At 52.7% G+C, this 20,853-nt stretch overlaps 9 protein-coding genes across 9 annotated transcripts; 4 read left to right on the top strand and 5 right to left on the bottom strand.

Annotated features, from left to right (window-relative positions):
- Positions 1 to 958: 958 nt before the first annotated feature.
- On the top strand, positions 959 to 4,837 carry AYO21_01292 (hypothetical protein; the record flags this gene model as incomplete). Its single annotated transcript, XM_022651275.1, has 1 exon — positions 959 to 4,837. One exon carries the CDS (start codon positions 959 to 961, stop codon positions 4,835 to 4,837), a length of 3,879 nt encoding a protein of 1,292 aa, XP_022516248.1.
- Positions 4,838 to 5,387: 550 nt separating this feature from the next.
- Positions 5,388 to 6,716, top strand: AYO21_01293 (hypothetical protein; the record flags this gene model as incomplete). Its single annotated transcript, XM_022651276.1, has 1 exon — positions 5,388 to 6,716. One exon carries the CDS (start codon positions 5,388 to 5,390, stop codon positions 6,714 to 6,716), a length of 1,329 nt encoding a protein of 442 aa, XP_022516249.1.
- A 57-nt stretch (positions 6,717 to 6,773) lies between these two features.
- AYO21_01294 (hypothetical protein) lies at positions 6,774 to 7,497 on the bottom strand (the record flags this gene model as incomplete). Its single annotated transcript, XM_022651277.1, has 2 exons — positions 6,774 to 6,842; positions 6,895 to 7,497. 2 exons carry the CDS (start codon positions 7,495 to 7,497, stop codon positions 6,774 to 6,776), a joined length of 672 nt encoding a protein of 223 aa, XP_022516250.1.
- Positions 7,498 to 8,657: 1,160 nt separating this feature from the next.
- AYO21_01295 (hypothetical protein) lies at positions 8,658 to 9,656 on the bottom strand (the record flags this gene model as incomplete). Its single annotated transcript, XM_022651278.1, has 1 exon — positions 8,658 to 9,656. One exon carries the CDS (start codon positions 9,654 to 9,656, stop codon positions 8,658 to 8,660), a length of 999 nt encoding a protein of 332 aa, XP_022516251.1.
- A 586-nt stretch (positions 9,657 to 10,242) lies between these two features.
- AYO21_01296 (hypothetical protein) lies at positions 10,243 to 12,156 on the bottom strand (the record flags this gene model as incomplete). The annotated part of the gene is made up of 2 exons (XM_022651279.1): positions 10,243 to 11,941; positions 12,095 to 12,156. The coding sequence occupies 2 exons, from the start codon at positions 12,154 to 12,156 to the stop codon at positions 10,243 to 10,245; spliced, it is 1,761 nt and encodes a 586-aa protein (XP_022516252.1).
- Positions 12,157 to 12,991: 835 nt separating this feature from the next.
- AYO21_01297 (hypothetical protein) lies at positions 12,992 to 15,201 on the top strand (the record flags this gene model as incomplete). Its single annotated transcript, XM_022651280.1, has 12 exons — positions 12,992 to 13,269; positions 13,326 to 13,435; positions 13,488 to 13,566; positions 13,622 to 13,807; positions 13,871 to 13,958; positions 14,011 to 14,136; positions 14,196 to 14,418; positions 14,472 to 14,524; positions 14,563 to 14,626; positions 14,689 to 14,788; positions 14,863 to 14,954; positions 15,026 to 15,201. The coding sequence occupies 12 exons, from the start codon at positions 12,992 to 12,994 to the stop codon at positions 15,199 to 15,201; spliced, it is 1,575 nt and encodes a 524-aa protein (XP_022516253.1).
- A 501-nt stretch (positions 15,202 to 15,702) lies between these two features.
- AYO21_01298 (hypothetical protein) lies at positions 15,703 to 16,700 on the bottom strand (the record flags this gene model as incomplete). The annotated part of the gene is made up of 2 exons (XM_022651281.1): positions 15,703 to 16,624; positions 16,681 to 16,700. The coding sequence occupies 2 exons, from the start codon at positions 16,698 to 16,700 to the stop codon at positions 15,703 to 15,705; spliced, it is 942 nt and encodes a 313-aa protein (XP_022516254.1).
- A 1,091-nt stretch (positions 16,701 to 17,791) lies between these two features.
- AYO21_01299 (hypothetical protein) lies at positions 17,792 to 18,520 on the top strand (the record flags this gene model as incomplete). The annotated part of the gene is made up of 1 exon (XM_022651282.1): positions 17,792 to 18,520. One exon carries the CDS (start codon positions 17,792 to 17,794, stop codon positions 18,518 to 18,520), a length of 729 nt encoding a protein of 242 aa, XP_022516255.1.
- An 892-nt stretch (positions 18,521 to 19,412) lies between these two features.
- AYO21_01300 (hypothetical protein) lies at positions 19,413 to 20,278 on the bottom strand (the record flags this gene model as incomplete). The annotated part of the gene is made up of 2 exons (XM_022651283.1): positions 19,413 to 19,795; positions 19,858 to 20,278. 2 exons carry the CDS (start codon positions 20,276 to 20,278, stop codon positions 19,413 to 19,415), a joined length of 804 nt encoding a protein of 267 aa, XP_022516256.1.
- Positions 20,279 to 20,853: the final 575 nt, after the last annotated feature.

Below are 20,853 nucleotides of genomic sequence, written 5' to 3' on the forward strand. Positions count from 1 at the left end.
TCTCTACTGGCTGACAACCTTGGCCTTTGAAGGGACAAAGCATAAAATAGGGATCTGCTTTGAAACAGTTCATAGGCTCCAGATGTCGCAGGGTCAACAAGCACGAGCAAGGATAAGTCGACACGATATCGGAAACAGAGGCCGAAGGTCCAATGGATAGAAGCTTTGATTGTGCATGAGGTGACCGCCCAGTGTGCGCGCCACAGCTTCGATCAATGCCTATCACGGTGGTCAGATGTATAGACTGACCTTTGACACACGCTGTATTATGTACCTTCTTGTCCTGTGGCTCAGTGAACCCCTCAGACCCATCCGCCCCGGACCGTTACACCTTGGCAGAGGACGTCACCGTGCGTTGGGCACCACCAGGGCCGGCGTAAGCCCGGAATCGGTACCCGGCATTTTGCGGTTGGAGTTTGGTAAGCCCGAGTGATCGCTTGGGCCATCAAATAGCCACTAGCAGGGGAGCTAACGGTCTGGAAGCCCCCCAGGGCAACAGCTCCTAGCCAAAGGAAAAGAGCCTGGCCCCAGCCCGAAGCCCCAGCCTGCAACTCTTTCGCATGCAGCCTCTGCCTGTCCTCTCAGCGACCGGAGTTTTCATCCAGCTCATGCACTCGAGGTTTAGCAAAATATTCCTGCTTCCTAGCTCTCTGACCCTCCGTCATTCCTTAACTTTTTACTTTGCCTGCACCCCGTGTACCCTTTGGTAGACCCTCGTTCCACGCCTCTCCGCTTCCTCGTCTACACAAACGCGCATAAATCTCAACCACCTCGGTCCCTGTTTCGTGCCCCTCCACACAAGTCCTGCCTTCTCTTATCGGAGGTCTGTCGGGTCCTCACTGAAAGAGGAGCATGGCCTCCTTAGTGAGTCGGGGAATCATCAAGTTGGAAAGAGTTGGAGCGGGCACATTTATCACATCAAGTTACTCGATAACCAAGAGACAGTAACCGTGCGACTATGGATATCAATTCTCTTCTTTCTCCCTCAGACAATGGTCGCGCCAATTCACTCACCCCGTCAACTGGCACTCCGAGTCTGAATCTGAGCCATTCGAATTCGACCTCGAATTCGCATTCACAACCACAATCACAATCGCAGTCGCCATTCAGGCATGTTCAAAGAGCGCAATCGGGGACTACAGGCCTGGTGAATTCACCTTTAGGTCGCTCTGTTCAAACACCATCGAGCATTCCTGCCCATGTCAGAAGTCCTGCTCAGCAGATCCCGCACTCATCGCCGCTTATCAGCCCCGTGCCTGCTGGTACCGCATCTGCTCATTTGCCTCGATCAAATTCCACGCCGACTATGGAGTCATTGGCAGACTTCAATTCCTCAAAGCCCACTCTACCCAGCCGTGACTCAACCGACAGCCAAATATCATCATCGGGTCTCTTCCCTCACCTCACATCAGCTGGGGCGACTTCAAACCCTCGCGCATCCATAGACATCAACATGGTTGAGACGCCGCAGACGGTTATACGAGCAGACTACACCGACACTTCTCTCCCCGTCGAGGCCCAACAAAGACTGGCTGTTCTGGCTGCGCATGTTCAAGAAACGCCCTCCTCGTATGAAACCCACAAGGAGATCATCAAAATCTTGCACCAAGGCTTTGTCGACCACATATATCCCTCGTCTAGCCCAAATGCTCACGGGGATCCTCGACAATACGACCTCCTCGCCGACCTTCGGCGTGCTCGTGAGAACTTGGACAAGCTCTTTGCAGTTGGTGAGGACCAGTGGCTGGATTGGCTTCAGGATGAGAGCATTCTTGCACACACGACGGACGAGCGAAGGGCTGTCGTGGATAAATGTCGGCGGGCGGTGACGGAGGAATACGGCAGCACACGACTGTGGTTAACTTACGGTGACTGGGTCTTGTACTGCCACAAATGGGCTCTCGACTCTACTGGAGACACGCAGGGCGACGTTGATACGGAACGCTTAAATGGCCGCGAAGTCTTCAACATGAGTACTGTCTTGGACACATGGACTGAAGCCGTGGAACGAACAAAGCACGATATGACCCGCAGCCATGAAGTCTGGAACAAGTACATGGCTGTTCGATTTGGTGATGTCACCCAAAAATTGTCCTCAGCCGATGCCGCCTCCGTTCTTGAACTGTTCGAAACCCGTTTGCGCATACCACATGCCGAATGGCAGCAGACGTTCCAGGCATTCTCGAGCTTTGTCTCCGCCAACATACCGGCAGATCAGTACGAGGAAATCATGGCGTCAAACCTCAGGGACTCTGCGAATGCAAAGAAGATTTGGAGTGACAGAGACGCGTTAGAGACAACTCTGCTGGACACTCAAAACGCTGCTGATGCTGCTCTCGAATACCAAGCATTCTCAAAATACATCGAGTGGGAGCGTGCAGAGCAAAACAGGCCACAGACACAGCGGAAAGGTAGGGGCAAAAAGACGCAGGAGCTTCGAAACCCATACTTCGACATGGTCGACGCTCTTTATCAACGTGCGGAACTTCGCTTCCCTTCGGTGCCTGCGATATGGGAAGAGCATGTCGATTATTTGATCGAGAAGTCAAAGCCGACGTCGGATTTGCTAGGCGTCTTGTCTCGAGCCACAAAACACTGCCCGTGGTCAGGGTCGCTGTGGAAACAGTACATGTTGTCCTCCGAACTCGCAGAACAGCCGTTCCATGAAACCGAGGACATTAAGCACAGAGCCACCAGGACTGGGCTTCTGGACGCTGCAGGCATCGAGGAGGCTCTGGTCGTTCATGATGCGTGGTGTGGTTATCTGTTGCGGCGGACCAAACGTCCCGATGCTGTTGAAGAAGACGCCGATGTCGCGGAAATGGGAATCCGGTCGTCTATCGAGGCAGTGCACAGTCTTGCTTCGAAGTTGGGTATCGGAAGCGCATTTGACCCGTCCTTCCGCCTCCAGCGAAAATATGTCGAATATCTCAAGTCCCAGCGCCGGCTCGACAATGCAGGTGCACAATTCAACGATGCCGTGGCAGACTACGGGAAATATTACAAGTTCTGGCTACGTTATTACGAGTTCGAAATGCAGAAATCCATGCATGTCGCCTTGCTCCAACGACCAGGGCCCGACCAGTTAGATTCTCTTTCTTCTGCCCCATTTGCTGTAGGGGTCTTGAAACAGGGGCTCCTTCATCCCGGCTTAGACTATCCAGAGCCACTCATGGAAGCGCTATTGAATCATTGTGAGGACTATGAAGATGCTGACGAACTGCAAAACGCCATAAGCTTGGTACGGAAAGTCCAGAAAGAACTCACCGCACGGCGACAACAAGAGGCCCTTCAAGCAGCAGAGATCGCAGCGCAGACAGAACAAGCCGAACAAGAAGTAGCTAGTCGGACAGAGGAAGTCGCCAATGGTCTTCACATTGGGAAACGCAAGCGAGACGAAGAGTCGGAGGACGAAGAGGGAAAGAAAAGACGACGAAACGAAGAGGCCGTAGAGCCATCGATTGAACCCGATGTGCCCTCCACTGAAGAGCTGAAACGTGATCGTGAACACGCTAGCGTGCTGGTGCAAAATATCCCAACCAACGTCTCCGAGACAAAAATTCGGCAGTATTTCAGCAGTTGCGGTGTTGTCAAGCAGGTCAAGATTTTACAAGACGAAGAAAACAGTGTCATTGTGGAGTTTGACGATGCCGACGCGGCTTCTTTCGCTCTGTCCCGAGATGGACGCGAGTTTGAAGGTGCTGAGCTCTCTGTCATTCTCAACACTGGATCCACGCTCTTTGTCACCAATTACCCTGCTGCCGCTGATGAATCATATGTTCGCAATCTGTTCCATCCGTACGGGGAGATTGTTAGCGTTCGCTTTCCTTCTCTCCAACGCAACAAGAAACGCAGATTCTGCTATGTCGAGTTCAAGCGGCCTTCAGACGCGCAGGCTGCGACCGAGCTTGACAACAAAGACATTGATGGGTTGAAATTAGTAGCCAAAATATCCAACCCAGCGATACGACACTCAAGACAAGAGCGGGACAGTGATGGCAGGACGATCTTCGTGGGTCAGCTACAATTCAAGGCCACTGCTGAAGATATTGGAAAGGTCTTTTCCAAGTATGGATCCATTGAGCATCTCCGACTTCCCAAGGATCAGAAAATTGCCACTCGGAACCGAGGTATTGCTTTTCTGACGTACTCCAGTTCGGAGGAGGCGCAGGCTGCTCTGGCCATGCATGGCGAGGAGTTTCAGGGCAGGAAACTTACTGTCAATATGGCTTCCGAACGTGACGGCCGATCTGGTAAAAGCGTCAACGGGAGATCGAAATCTCCCTCGCTGCACCCGGACGCAGCTTCTGATACTTCCAGTGTACCGAAGACTGTGGACCAGAGCGTCATTGAGGAACGACGGGAGCGGACTGTTGTCATTTGCGACGTGCCTGACATTGTGAATGAGAGTCGCATCAAGGCTGTGGCGGAAAAGATTGGTCCCGTGCGTAAGGTGATCCTGAAGACCAACCATCAGGGCGCGTTGATTGAGTTTCAGAATATCCCGGATGCTGGCCGAGCCATGATAGAGCTCGACAACCTGGAAATCCATCCTGGTCGCCACATCCGAGTCACAACGGAAAAGGACATGTTGCAGCAGAGTCGGGAGCACAAGACAGATCAATTTGCTCGACGCCCCGCTCCAGCTCCTGTCACCTCTGCCGGTGGTCCAATTAGACGTCCGGCGCAGCCAGGGGTTCGAAAGAAGGGACATCTAGGTCAACGGTTGAGTATATTACATGCGCCACATGAAAAGGACAGCACGATTACTGATGGAGAGAAAGGAAGTGGAAAGAAGACGAATGATGACTTCCGAAATATGATCAACCAGAGTTGAGAGCCCGGCAACTGGGTATTTACGGGACATAGTGGGATGTGAAATGGATGACAGCTGCGTGGGCTTTTCTTCGCCTTGACATTTTGCGGCCTGTATTATAGAAAAAAATAGCTGGGCAACCTCATTAATGGTGTGTGTACGACAAGATACCTATAGTAGATAAGTAGTTGACTTCTGGAGGATGAAGAAATTGGAGACAAGAAGTCTAAGAATAGTGTCCAGGAAGGAAATAATTAATGACAGCTGAATGATAGAGTGGAATGTATTGACTGCGCCCGTGGAGGTTGATAAAGAAAGTACCGAGTAATAATAGTGGCAGCCTCGTCGTATGCAGAATGCGAACTCGGATTGGCTCAGACGGCAAAGCATCAACCCGAGTTGATCATTCATCCATCGTTTATCCGCGAGGTCCATCCCTGCTGCACCACCATCACCTGCCCTCCACCCTGCCCACTATTAATTATATCCATCAGAGCCCTTCTTTTCTCTGCTCTTCCATGACTTTGGAAATTAAGACGGGCACCAACCGGTCTTCACGTCCAAACCCACGATGAGCCAATCCCGCCTGCGGCACGTCGCCGTCCACAACTGGTCGACCTTTCGGCGACAGCCATGGAACGAGATCTCGGGCTCGCTCGGCGACTTGGGCACGTTCCTACCAATTGTGATCGCCCTGGCCGAAGGCCACCAGATTTCCCTGACGACCACGCTCATCTTCACCGGCGTGTACAACATCTTGACGGGGGCCTTCTTCGGCATCCCCCTTCCGGTGCAGCCGATGAAAGCGATCGCCGCCGTCGCGATCCTCAAGTCCCTGACGGCAGGCCAGACGGCCGCGGCGGGCATCTTCGTCTCGACCTGCATCTTGCTGTTCAGCGTCACGGGGATCCTGTCGTGGTTCACACGGGTCATTCCGATCCCCGTGGTCAAGGGGATCCAGGTGGGCGCCGGGCTGAGTTTGATCATCGCGGCGGGCACCAAGGCGCTGTCGTCCCTGTCGTGGACTAGGCCGTCATGGGCAGACAACTACATATGGATGACCCTGGCCTTCATCGCGCTGTTCGCAATCAATCTCCGCCCGCGGACGCCCTATGCCCTGATCCTGTTCCTCGTCGGCGTCGTGTTCGCCTTGATCCAAATCACAGGCAACGACAAACACCACCTTCCAGGATTCCAAATGTGGCGTCCCTACACCCAAGCCCCCTCCGGAAAGGAGTGGAAAACGGGGATCCTCGACGCCGGAATCGGCCAACTCCCCCTGACCACACTCAACTCTATCATCGCCGTCGCCCACCTGGCCGCCGATCTCCTCCCGGACATTGAAACCCCCTCGGTCACGGCGATCGGGCTCAGTGTCGCGGCCATGAATCTCTTTGGATGCTGGTTCGGAGCCATGCCCGTGTGCCACGGCTCCGGCGGGTTGGCGGCACAGTACCGATTCGGCGCTCGCTCGGGCGCCAGTATCATCTTCCTCGGGTGTTTCAAGCTCCTCCTGGGCATTCTGTTCGGCGAGAGCCTTACAGATCTCCTTCATAGATTCCCTTTGGCACTCCTCTCGGTCATGATCATCGCGGCTGGACTGGAGCTCGCTAGTGTCGGAGAGAGTCTGAACACGCCGCGGGCGCGAGACCTGGGCAAAGAAGCGTCACGCGCAAGACACACCGACATCACAGACGAAGAACAGAAGCAAAGATGGAGTGTGATGCTTGTGACAGCTGGCCTGCTTATCGCGTTTAAAAACGATGCCATCGGCTTTTGCGCCGGCATGTGCTGTCATTGGAGTTTTCAGTTGTCCAGCTATCTAACGCACAGAGGAGCAAGTAATCGATACACTGAGACTCCCGAAGATGCCGAAGAGCGCGAGAATCTTCTCCCATGAGAAACCTCCTCACAAGTCACCAAGGTATCTCACCCTCGGAATTCGAATATGTCCCCGTTACTCCATCAGGCCCTTGCGCCACCAACTCGGCAACCCTGACAGCTCCCAATTTTGGATGCAATCCCTCTTTGTTCACGTCTGCATTGTTCAAACCTGTCGCACGATACCCTGGACACACCGTGTTGACCTTCCATTGCGGGCACAGCTTGGCGTAGTATACGGCGAGCGCGTTCACGGCGGATTTGCTCGAATTGTACCAGGGTCCCTTGAACATTATGCCACGATCTAGAGTGGTCTGTATGGATCCCAGGGTGGAAGTGATAAAAATGATTTTGGGCAACTTGGACTGTTCGAGTAGTGGCAATAGTTTGTCGGTGAGGACGGCAGTCGAGGTGACGTTGACGTTCATGCAGAGGTCGAATTTCTGCCGTACTGTGGCGTCCTGGGGTAGATGCTGTGCGGCCGTCCCGGCGTTGTTGATCAGGATGTCAAGCCTCCCAAAATGCTGTCGGATGGCCAGGAAGCAGTGCTCAATGGACTCGTCATCGGTGATGTCGAGCTGGATGGGGTTGACGTTGATGGGGGCGCCCATGCTCGCCACCGACTCTTCGCCCTTGTGGGTGTCGCGGCATCCCATCAAGACATGGTTGTTGGGGCTGTCGCCGGCGAGCCTCTTGACGATTTCATAGCCGATTCCTGTATTTCCGCCGGAGACGAGGATGATTGTTTTGCGCTGTGCGACGATGCTCGAGGGGCGAGTTTGGAGTTGTGGTCGAGACATCATGGAGGGGTTAGAGACACGGCGAGACTTGAACCAAGGTTGCGGGAGTGATAATTAGGACTTGACCTGATGCTGAAGCGGTGTCAATCTTTAGAACAAGATATTTTGAAAACTGTCAGTCTATCCTGTCCTATTGACAAGGAAAGAAAGGAATAAGAATATCTGGCCAAAAAAAAATTAAAATAAAGCAAAAGCGAAATCAATGGGATGGGATGTGATGTTGCCCTAAAAGAGGAAAGGAAGTCGTCACCCACGGGGGAATTTCCCCTACTATGTACTACCTTGGTAAGTAAGTGGCAGGCTTGTAGGCTGGTTTGGTCTGGTAAGGTACCTAGGTAGGTAGGTAGGTACTAATAATCGTTCCTGTCATTATTATACCCCGTAGTACTTGGGTGGTACTAGTTTTAGGAAATGGGTGATGAATTCTGATCTGTACCGTCGTACATACGTCACCAAGCAGGACTTTTGCGGGCAAGAGGCAGGAGGCGAAATCGGGAAACGGACAACATGGAGTAACCGGCAGTTTTTCTCTGTGCCCTGCCCAATGAAATACGATGGGTATATGGCTGGCTGGCTGGCTGGCTGGCTTCCTGGGACTGGGGTCTTTTGGGTTTCTGCATGTTAAGCACACACACACACACACGATGTCTCTAGGCAGGCCATTGGGGGGTTTTATCTCCGAGGCGGGGGAAAAGAGACCAAAAAAACGATAAAACGACTCGGATGCGCCGTTTCTTCGTCTGATATATATTCCGAAATTTTTCTTAAATGCCCCTGCACGTGCTCTGGATGTGGGTTGGAAATAACTCATGGTCAATTTTTTTATGAACTTGTGCTCGATGCTGGTTCTTAGATTCGCTCCAAGAATGGAGAACGAGAACGGGGTCATGGTCTGGTCTGGTCTGGTTTGATCATATTTGGGGAGTCGGGGGTAGGTAGAGCGAAGCTACAAGTATGTACCTACCTGACAGAGAGATGCAGATGCGGTGGGAAATTCGACAAAGACACTCTGAACGTCTGGACGTCTGGCACAATAGACAAGGACATGCGTAAGAAAAAGAACAAGGCGAGACACTTGGAATTGTTTTCTCTCCCCTGACCACCTAGGTAGAGAAACGGGTCATGCCTTTCCCCCGGATTATCTACCTTCTCCCCGTAGGTTATGACTTCCCGTCCAGCTTCGTAAACGCCCCAGGCCCGCCAGGGACTTGCAGCCAGTTCTTGTCGTCGTAGTGCTCCTCGCCCTCGATCAGGTGGAATGTGTAGATGATGCGGCCCTTTTGGCTCGTGTTCTTCTCGCTCTTGTGCAGGATGTTGCCGTGGATGAGCACCAGACTACCCGCCTCGACCTCGCCCAGGACGTATTCCTCTTCTCTGTCGGAGGGGGTCTCGTGCTCAAAGTCCCGCGGCCACTGTCCGTCCTCGGCGAGCACACCCTCAAATGTCGTCCCCGCGGACCCGTCGACTTCCCTGCGCACGAAGCGGTCGCGGATGGGCGCGCGTCGGTGGCTGCCCGGCGCGAAGCTCAGACACCCGTTCTCCGCGCGGGCGTCCTCGAGCGCGATCCAGAACCCCACAGCCGACGGCCGGTGTGTGTACAGGAACGTGCTGTCCTGGTGCGGCGGCACCGCGCCCCCGATCTCGGGCTGCTTGCAGATGACCATGCTCTGCAGGAGGCGCGGGTCGCGGTAGCCTAGGTCGCGGGCGATGGCGGCGTTGCGGCGCCCGACCTCGCCGGCGTGCGACACGGCGCCAAACTCGGCCACCAGCCCGTGCAGGTTGTGTCCGATCTTGTTGATGGCCTTCTCCTTGGGCTTGTTCAGCGTCCCCGTCGCCGCGTCGAACGCGTCCTCCTCGAAGAAGAACCGCACCTTGTCTCCCGACGTCAGGAAGTAGTCATCCCCCACGTGCGTCTTGTCCGTCGGCTTGCCCGAGTCGTCCGTCCCCGTTGTGAACTTCGTCATCGGGTGGTCCTCGAGCGGGAACTCGCTCAGCAGTTGGTGCGTCTTGGAGAGGAGGTTCTGACACGTCTCGCGTGACAGGTATGACGGGATTATGAGGTAGCCATCGCGCTGGAACGAGGCGACCTGTTTGGGCGTGAGGCCCATGACGGGTGTTTCTGAGGACGGCGGATCTGGCGAGATTCTCGAGGGCGCCATCTTTTGATGGGTTCAGAAAATGGTGTCGGAAATCGGATGAAGGCTGTAGCTAGTTTTCAGTAGGGCTGTAAATGTACCTTACCTGGTGCATGGAGGTCTATTGTGAAGGTGAGGAAAAAATGTCAGACTCGATCCTTTTGTTCACAGCGATATTCCAAAGGCGGAGAACAGCGCGGGGGTTTCAATCGCTCTAAGATCAGATCCACTGACGTAGACATCAAAGAAAGTCAGATGCGCCGCCTCACCCTTGGTATTCTCGACTCCGCGCCAAGACGAGGTAATTCGACACCCAGCCAGCTTAACCCTCTTTAGGACGAGGGTGATACCGATTGCCTGAAAGAGCAGACGATGCACCTTATACACCACTATATGGACTAGATAGATATGGGTCGCAATGGGGTTCTGGTGTAATGGTGATATTTGGGCTGGCTGGTAAGATGGCCATGGCAATCTAGTGAATTGATGAATATGATTCCAACTAGGGATCAGACTGTTTAGCATATTCTGTACATCGTTTCGCAGTTGAGCGAACAGACATGTACTCGGTCCGGAGTATAAGTGCCAGATAAACCCTAATATTGGTGAGTCATTTCCGAATGCTGCTCAACCTTGGCCTGCGGTGACGCTTCAAAAACTCCAGAGTCAACGATCTCCCTTCACCAAATTGTGGCTGGATGCCGTATATTCGAGCAGTAACGGGAATTTGCTGCGCAGATCCAGTTTCCATGAGAATCCCGCCTTTCCCTCTTTGGTCGTGCAAATCGGTCGTGTGAAGCTCCTCCGAGTACAAGATGGCTTCAGCACATACGGCAGCCAGGTTTGAGTCCCAGAAACCATCACGCCGATTGAACTTGGACAGAATTTGCAATGCCTGACGTCGTAGCTTTGGCTCACGACATCGAGTGGCAATCAGAAAAACTGGAGGTACCGGGGACAAGGCTGTGCATGTGAAAACCGCTTTGCTCAAGATCGGTAGACGGGAGAAGTATGACGGCCGTAATGTGCCAAAGTCGTTGTCCTCCACACGTTCCAGTTCACATGGGTCGCATTTGGGCTTCAGGCCCACAAATGCCTCGATGATGGGAGCCGTTGTCTTTTTGCGTTTCCGCGGCTTGGTGGTCGATGATGTCGATTCATGTCCGCCAGCGTTCTGAACATGCAGCAATTCTTCAGCGACATCGACCATGGACTGGAATACCGGCATGCATCTATCATAGTCCATGACCTCGTTCGGAGAATCTAGCAGTAGAAAGAGGCAGCTCACAAGGTACCAGAGTCGGAGAATCAGGGCTGCTTCACGGTGGTGATTCGCTTGGGCTGGACTGCGTATCGAGTCTGGAGATACAATCCTATCAAAGGCCTTTTTCCAATGATCGAGTTGTTGCGAAAGTGGCAAGTACCAGGTGTCACGTATCACTGCCATCTCACTAGAAGACCTGTCCAGTTGTTTAGTGGTCGCTTCCAGTGTCACTCCGGTGAGCCGATCCACGATGATTTCGAGGGATTCAGTGGCAGCTGCTATGGACTGAAACCGATCTGGTAGATGGGGAGGCGGACCACCTAGAGAGTGGCGAGCTATATGCACAGTTTGTTGCCCAATTTCTGCCAGCTGGCGTTCCAGGCGTCTAAACAAAATGGTCAGGATGGAGAGCGGAAAGTATGGTCGCTGTTGGTTGGCATTTGATACTCCGACTCGGTCCAGTTCACTAGAGACGGCTCTATACGTGTCGAGAAGTTTCAAACCACTGTACACATGAGCCTTGGCTGAGCCGAGATGTCCTTGTAGAAGCTCGCAGAACGTGAACACAATGCAAGCTATCAAGGTCACCTCCATGCATCTCAGGTCCTCGTTTGCTGCGACGAGAGCTTTGATCGCGGACGAGTATTGCTCCAGGGCAGTCCTCAAAAACCCCGAAGCATGCAAAGCCTCATCTTCATATTCTTGGTGAAAGCCTCCTAGAGCACAGACAGCATGACGGATAGCGGGTTCATGGTAGGCGGCCTGCAGTAGCAGCCTGTTCCAGACTTCCGTCTCTTCCTGAAAAGGACCACACAATTCCAGAGACGATCGCAGCTGGTAGAATTCGAACGCCCGTCGTTGTCGTGTGTCTTGTAGAAAAAGGGCTTCAGACAACGACGGTCCGTGGTTTAGGTAATTGACAAACGTGAAAAATCCCGTTTTTCCACGTTCCGTTGCAACCTCGACATATCCATCACAGGTTCGACCGCGCCCTAGGCACCGCTGGCATTGTGGCTTCGTTTCGTCACATTTGACCTTGCGAATCCTGCGATTGTTGTCAATGAGGGGTGCTGGGAGTGGTTTCGTGTACAAAGGCACAACCTACAGCCACCGCCCGCTGAATCTCGGTACATGCGAGGCTGACCAGGTGTCGGCTTCAGGCAATGGATTAAATTTTGACAAAACGGATGGAACTCACTTGCAGGTTTTGCAGCCCGTTCTTGTATATGCACGATGCTTGACTTGCTTGGTCGACGGCATCGCAGAATAAAGTGCAAGGCATGACAGAAGCTGGCACAATAGGCGACAAGCGAACAATCGTTCTGCAGGAAGATTCGGGGCTAAACAGCACTCTTTGCCTCTGCTGTGGCGCTACTGGCCCGGCCATGGGTGTGACGGCGAGGGGGCACGAGAGGATGCGGTGAGGCGGGTGCCTGGTGCTCAGATCTTCGGGTAGGGAGAGTAGTAGGTAATAGGTAATGTTCGAGAATCGTCCCCTCGTCCCAATCCAGGGGCCATCAGGCTGATGTTTCGGGAGGCTGGCGGGGTGTGGGTCTGAGCCGCCAGTTGGCACGCCCAGAGCGCTAAGCCTTTCACGGGCGTGACTCCCGAGCCAGTCCATACAAAGACCACCTTTACGGTGCAGCCTCGTCGGTTATTTTCAGGCACCACGCCAACGCACTGAGATTGTCGATCTCAACCTGAAAAGGCATCTTCGCAGACTGCCACGGCCCCGTGCCACTACTCTCCTCGCGAGATTCACTCGACACCATGGGTGTTCAAATGCCTCAGTTATAATGAGTAGCGGGAATGGTTGACTCCGCCGCATCCCCTACACTCGAGGCGAGTCAGCTTCACCCCTCCGTCACTGAAGCAGATTGACCTATGCACATCCCTTCTCGCAATTGGACTGTTCGCAATGCCTTCACCTGAAGAATGTACGCATCCGAGATGATGGGACGCGTATTCACGGGCTCTAACACAGTGTTTCTGTCGTTCCTCAGGACAAGGGTAGTCGCCTTGTGCACTGACAAGATATAAAATCCTTCGGACCGTTATTCATATCACTTCTCCAACCTTGGCTCCTTGTCCCAAAATGCCTACCTCCTATGAATGGGCGACGGCGCTCTTCTGCTTCTCCATTACCTTGGCTGCAGCCCACCCAGAAATCCTCTGGACTGACTGTAGCGAGCACGTTCCACCCAGCGATGTTTTCAATGCCACCGGCGTTGATCTTCAACACCTCCCCTCGACGCTCAAATGCGGCCGGCTTGTTGTGCCAATGGATTACTCCAAGCCACTAAGCGAGAGCAACAATATCACTCTGGGTCTGGCTATGCACCGACCGGTTCAGCCAAAAGGCGTTATCTTCTTGTTCGTCTATCCTCGGAAAAGGTGTCTGTCTGCAAACAATGTTGACCCAATATAAGCTGTCCAGGTGGCTCGGATAATGCAGTCGTACACGCGTGGAATCTTGCACTCAACATTACCTCCCCATTCATTCCTGATTTCTCGGACTTGACAGACTACGACTTGATGAGTACTCATCCCCGGCCACTTCTAGTCAACTGAAACTGATCCTTTTCTCCTAGTGATGGATATTCGTGGCACCTACAGCTCCAATCCCCTGAACGTTTCGCTGGACACAGTTCTGCCCTTGTTCAACCCCTAGTGAGTCCCTCCCCCTATCCTTTGTGAGAGAGTCCCGAAGCATAACAATCAAAAGCCCGACGTCTCAGGATGAATTTAATACTGCGAAAGAGATTGCTGCCGCTGCCATACAGTCGTGGGTCGATTCAAGTTCGCCTCCGGGAATCGTTGGGCATGTCGGCACACGAGAGGTTGTTCAGGACTACAATCAGATCCGTCAGGCCCTAGGCTACGAGAAAATCCACTTTATCGGCGCTTCTTAGTGAGTCGAGTCTCCCTTGTACTCCTGGATGCGACGACTCCAACTAACTGCAGGTGACCACAGTGGGAGTTATCGAGCTTTACAGTTCGCTCAAACATATCCCCATTCTGTGGGCCGCTTTGTGCTGGACGCGGTGGTGCCGCACGGAGTTGTAAGTGCATCAGGTTTGTAGCTTGCGTTGACAACCAATAACCACTTTGCAGTGTCCTGCTCAGCAAGCCGAACATGAGATGGCGGCCGCAAATCGGGTCTTACTAAGAGCAGATGCATATTGCCAGAACAACTCGTCGTGCCCCTTCAGTGGTGCAGGCAAAGGCAGTGTTCCAGAAGTGGGCGACATAGTCTCCAGAGATTGTGTCTAACAGGATTATTCGCTAACATTTGTCAGGCATACCGTGAAATCATTAAGACAGCCTCCAACTCATCTATCGACACTGTCTGGGCCATTCAAGCAACCATCACCGGGCTGCTCCAAGATCAGCCTGACTTTCCTCAGATTATTGACTTGATTGCCGCGTTGTCGATGAATATCAGCGCCTTAGACGCTTTGCCTCAACAAGCATTGACGGCCGGGAGCATTGTTGCTTATGTTCTGGAGTGCGGTGACTCTCGTGCGTGGGTGTCCTTCTGCGAATAAATTATAGCTGGTCTGACGGATACACAGCTTTGACCACAACGTTTTCTGGGTTTCAAAAATCTTTGAACGCTGGTCTAGCGGTAAGAACTGTGTCTCAAGCCGCTTGATTCAACTATAGGACGAAGGGCTGACCAAGATTGATGATAGCTTGATACCAACAACTTCGGTCAAACAACAACTTGGTTAACACAAGTCAGTTTTGTCACTACTAATGGGTGTTTTGTTGAACTTGACGCTGACACAGTCCAGCTTGCTTGTTCAGCTTGGCCGTTCGACACAACGCCATTGGTACCAATCCGCACGGAAATCCCCATGCTGGTCGTCACGGCGGATTTCGATGGCAGGTAGGTTTTGATCTAGGCGCAGAACATTACAGCTCAAAGGCAATCTTCTGACAAACTTGCTTCACATGACACAGCGCACCAACAGAATGGACCACGCTGACAATGCCCGACATTCCGAATGGTCATCTGGTTGTTCGGCATGGCGATGACCATGTTTCATTCAACCGTAAGTGCCGTCTATTGCCCAACGTTTCACCTTGATTAGTGAGAACTAACCGAGCCCTTCGTTTTCGATAGTGCCCGCTCAATCCTCGACCGCGATCGCGAAGCGCTTCTTGCGCACTGGAATCTTGCCGGGCCATTCCAACAATACGTTTGTGACCGTCTATGCCTCGCCTGTCAAGAGAGGTCCAATTGCCGACCCTTACAGCGTCCCAACTGGGTTTCAGGATGGTGATGTGGATAGTGCATGATTTTAGTCTGCAAAGAAGCCCCTGGCGTCACGCGTAGTCAGTGAAGGGATAAGATCTTTCTCTCTCTTTTTTACTTTGTTAAGGTTCCATTTCAAGTTACAAAATATATAGGGCTCCCGAATGTCGTGAATGTGCTCAATCCAATCACTGTTGTGGCACTGGGAAATGGTAGGAAATTGTCAGAATTACCACCGGGCAGGACAGGCACAATGAATGATAATTTTGACCAGAGGGGACCACCCAGATATACCTCATCTAGATGGTACGATTGAGACTCGCGTTTCATTACAGGGCGGCGGTGTAGGGAAAGTTGGCTGAATGCTACGTGAGGTCCGAGGCCCGCGCAACAGGTATCACAAGCATGAATGTGGGTAATAATATTGGATTCTCTCCCGTTGACGGAGGTGCCTCTGGTCAATGTTTGTCTCTTGTTGGAAAGCTGTCGAGAACCCTTTTCCCCTTTCCCCCTTTTACCCGCCATGATAACCAGCCATTCCTATCTCAATCCAACCGTAGTGCCACCAGCTTGGGAAGGAAGTCCTTTGCCACGTCACCATTATCAAGCAACTTTATGAATTCCTCGTGGTGTACAATCTTCTCAATGTGGCAGACCAGATAGTCAGAGATCAGATCGCGCAATTGATCAATCTTCGGGTCACGACACGGAGTGTTTGCATAGGTGTACTTCAATAACTCGACAACGTCGCCGACCCGCTGTTGATGCAGCTTGAATCTTGACAACGTGAGTCGGAGCTTCTGTAGGACAAGTCCCCGAAGGGGCTCAATGAGATACTGGTCGGCAAAGGCGTACAGTTTGGCGTGGCACAGAAAGACAGGGGTGTAATTCTGATGTTGATCTTCGTTGACTTCCAACTTCCACTCCATCGTCTTCTTGATATCCGCTTTCTTCTTGAAAGAGTCCCACGCCTCTTGGGCCTTCGAAACGACAGTCTTGGTTTTGCCCGACTCGACCCACTTGTGATTTCTCTTTCGGAAGGGGTTTCTCCCACACCACTCACAATACGGAACCGCCTCCTCTTCTATATATTCTTCAGTGGGCTCTGGATCAATGGGCACTGATTCAGTGGTTTCCCCCTCGGCAACTATGTCCTCAAATGCTGATGGATGTGCATGGCGAAGGTTATTGAACGACTCGTCGACTACATTATCTGGTTCGGAGGGATTGTGATCTGGCTCCGGTTCAGCGACAGCATAGTCACCCGTATAGGCGAATTGGATGACGCGAACAAAAGTGTCTTCGTCCGTATCCTTCAACACTGCATATCGATTCGTTGCTTCCACCATGCCTCCTCCGAGCAGGGCGGCCATGGGGTCAGACAGCTTTGTAGCAAGTCCGCCATGCATGTAGAAAGGTTTTGCTGTTGGACCAACGAGGAATTTAAAAGGTTCCGAATCGACAAAGCTGTCAAGCATGAGAAATCAAAGCCGGCGAGGGAGATCATGCGTCGATAAACATACCTTTTGTAGGCAATATCCATGGCTGCGGCACCAAACGGCATAGCAAAAGACGCGATTCAAGAGGAGAGAGGCAGACTGAAGAAACTTACAGGTCAAACTGCGATATTAACATCCTGCGTGCGCAACAAGCATAGTATGGGGGTTAAAGAGCTTCCACATGCGTTCACCAGGCAGGCTGCATCAAAGGACGAATGGTTTCAGACTTTCACAGTGACACGACATGAAGTGACGTGTGCAACTGAGCCAACCACATGAGGGATGGTACTTTGTATGTGGTGTTTTATCATTCGGCAGCCTTACAGTAGAACTTGAAATGGCATGCAGGGCACTGAGGCTGAGGACGAGGAGATGTCGCAGGTGCCCCAATAGAAGTAGACTTTTGTACATGTACCTCTAGAGACCTTGGCAAGTCTGGTACATAATAGTTCTGGGACGAGCTTCTAGGCCCTAACTTGGTTAATTGGCAATAGTCGGCAAAGGGTTCAGGCAAGACCACTAGCCCTACCACGCCACGCCTACCGAAGCCCCGCCATCCCGTCCCCGCTGTGCGGAGCCTTCCAAGCCGATGGCCATGCCTACCATTACTGTTGCCCCCCACCTATAAGGAGCTTCAATTGCAGCCCCCGCCCCTCATCCGCCGATTTGCTCCCGGCATCAGCTTGAAGCCCCACCCACAAGGCACAATCCCTGCCCCTCCTTCCCTAAAAAGCTTCCAGCCGCCTGCATTTGATCAAAAACAGCACTCCCCTCTCAGAGAAAACATAGGAGGCTGGTGCAAACGCCGCCGCCATCGTCATGCGTAGTGGTGAGAGGAAGAGAATTCATCATATGCCCACGCATGGCCGACATGCATCATGCATGCAAGTGTGTCTCAAAAGTCCGTGCGTTCGTCAGCTCTTGATCCAGTCCAACTACTTACCCAAACCACTCGGTACCAATCCCACCCTCGAGGAGCTTGGACTGCAGGTTTGCAAGTGCTTTGTTTCCTTTCCTCAGACACCTTTACGCGGCTCACCTCCCAATGCTGTGTCCTTGCGCAGATGCAATTTCGACCCCGTGAACATCATCCAATCACCCATCTATTCCCTCGCCCTCATTTCCCTCCATCTCCATGCCATTGATCCAGCAGAGGTCGCCAGACCCGCAATCGGAGTGGTCGGCCGTCGTGCAAACGACAACTGCGCAGACTGAGTGGGAAAGCTGGACGAGCGTCACGCAGCAGGTCTGGAGCACATCGACTCCCGCGCAAGAATGGACCACATCATCCTATGAGGAATGGGCGACAAGTTGGTCGACACAATCTGCATGGATCACGAGCTATACCGCGACGACGGACTGTGCCTGTGAATGGGTAGTTACCTCTGCCTCATCGTGGTGTCCGACGCCTATCGTTGTCACCCCTACCACGACCAGCTTGATCCCTATCGAAACGACGCCGGCGGGTGTCATTGTCGTCGATGACCACGACCATCAGGGCCTGGCCCCGGGCGTTGTGGGCGGCATTGTGCTCGGCGCCTTCTTCGGCGTTCTCTTACTCGTCCTTCTATGTATCTGCTGGTTCCGCAGCTACCGGCCCCGACGATACTATGCGGGATCCTCGTCCTCCTCCTCGTCATCTTCCAGTCACTCGCGGCGGCGCAAACCGCCTGTGGTTGTCATCGACCCTTACCCCCGCAGACCTGCTGCGAATCTCACTTTTGTCGGCGGAGGGAACTACCCGGGAACACGGGTTATGGTCACAAAGACGCAAAAGACCTTTGTCAGACCCCCGCCTGTCAGGCAGGTCAGAACTGTGAGACATACGAGGAGGGCGCAGAAGATTGTGGTCGTGGAAGACTGACGCGAGAATGAGAGACGATCTGATTGAGCCCCGCGGAATCTTCTGTTATCTTGTCGGAGAGATGGCGAAATATTTGACAATGTTTACATGACTACGCAATGAGGGATGAGAAGAGGGCAGGACTTTGGCATTGACGAGCGCAACGACGGTATACCCACACATATGGAAGGGCTGGTTTTGATGAATTGGGGTTGGTTTCTTGCTTACATATATATCCACGAGTCTATATTACGGAGGAAAAGGGACTTTGTAGAGATGGATTCATGCACAATTTGGAATGTTCCGAGTACATATTTACGCACGTTGATTGAGTCGGATAAATGACATGGAAAATCCAAATCAATCTTATGCCTAGAAAAGCTTCCTATCGGCCATATGTTTTTTAACATCAGGGAGATTTGAAGCAAGCATCCGAGACAAAGGCAAGACGACAGTTACATGTACGTCATGCCTTGCTTGTACGCGGTACAGTACAGAGTCTATAATCAAACCCATACCTAGATAGAGAATTCAAGATGGAACAAAAACAAAACTTACCTCGTAATGTAATATAATGTAATGTACCGGGCAGATAGGTACGAGTTATACCATCAACGCCCCACCGCTCGCTTGTCTAGATAGCCATCGTCAAATAAACTCGAATAGAAACCGAAGAGATAGATATATGGAGGACAAAAGACATTGAATTGCATTGGAAAAGCTAATTATCTAGTTACACACACAGAGAGAGATCCCTTAAGAAGTCCTAGTTAGTCCTAGTCCCAGACCCATTTCCATTCATAAATACCCGGTAGTCAAGAGTGAGGGAGATAAAACAGTAACACCCAATAGAGAGACCGCAGGACGGAAAGCAGTCTCTCACAGCTTCAACGGCGTGGTGGCATTATACCAGCTATACGACAGGCTCCTTGCGCCGCCACTGCCTTTGCCAGACGAGACTGGTTGCGCCGCCGGCACCGCTGGCATAGGCATCGGCACATGCATAGGAATAGGCATGGGCATAGGCATCGAACCCGGCGGCGATGGGTAGTGGTCGTATCGAGGCATTGAGTAGTACGGGTTTGCTGCTGGCGCGGCCGCGGGCACAGATGGGCGTTTGCTGTGCCCTGGCGGGGCGGGTCGGTGGTAGGACTTTGTCGAGTGTGCGCTGGACACGCTCGAGGCGCTGGAGCGCGAGCTCGGAGCGCTTGATCTGGAGCTCGCGCTTGAGCTCGAAGTCGAACTCGAGCTGGGACTGGATGATGCGCGGGAGTGCGAGCTGGTATGAGAACGGCGCTCGGGACGGTCGTTATGGTGGTGACTGTGGTGTTGAGATGATCTCGACTGGGACTGTGGACTCGACTTCGATTTGGGCTTTGGTTGCTCTATCGACTTTGGCGTCCGCGGCCGACGCCTCTGGACCTCCGGTGCGGGAATATCCTCGACCTCGTCGTCGTATTCGTCGTAATCGTCGTCTCGGGGATGCAAACCGCCATGCATGACCGGAGCAGAAACACTCCTGTCCGCCTTCGAGCGCGCATTCACCTCCCCCTGCCGTCTCAATTTCTCGGGGCTCGCACTCAGGTCATAGGGGAATTCCGCTCTGCCTTTGACGTTCCCTCCACCGCCAATGTTGAGGGGAGGAGGTTTGCTCCTCTGGCAGGCTAGGTATGCCAGCGGTCCTCGAAAGACGGCCTTTGGGTCGTGGTTCACAGGTCTTTTACGAGGGGGTGGTGGTGCGACTTTGACCCATCCTTGCGGAGTGAGGATCGTAGGCATTGTACGAGATAACTGAGTAGGTTTGAATTGGAGGGGACGCGATGAAGTTTGGTGTCAATCAGTGAGTCGACCTTTGGTGATGTGGGATTTTTACGATATAGTCTGGACAGAAAGACAAGGGGCCAGACAGACAGACGGACAGACAGTAGCACTTGTGAATAGAAAGTCAGGTCTAGAGCATTTTGCCTTGGGTCGGCGTTTGCAGGTCGAGTCCTCTGAGACCATTTTTGGAGATTGGACTCCCAGCCACATGGAGGGTTGACGAGGCTGGGAAATTGGGGGCCTGGATCATCCCTGCTTTGCCACCCAATGTTGAATCAGTGTTTCCACCATTGTAAGACTTGGATGGAGAAGAACAAATACAAGTCATTCGCGGCAATCAATTATTCATCACCACGACAGAAAAGGACTTGTTATTGCTCCAAGTTGCAGGCCAACGTGTTGCCCAAAGTCCAGCCTTGCCCCCGCCCAGCCCAGCCTCGCGACTTTTGTATGGTGGAGAACTTTTCACGTGATCCAACCATGGTGGTCACGGTGGATCCTAGATGATCTCCAGAGTATATGCATGGCTGATG

Source organism: Fonsecaea monophora, assembly GCF_001642475.1.
Source record: "Fonsecaea monophora strain CBS 269.37 chromosome Unknown Scaff5, whole genome shotgun sequence".
In the NCBI taxonomy this organism is placed as follows: Eukaryota; Fungi; Ascomycota; class Eurotiomycetes; order Chaetothyriales; family Herpotrichiellaceae; genus Fonsecaea; species Fonsecaea monophora.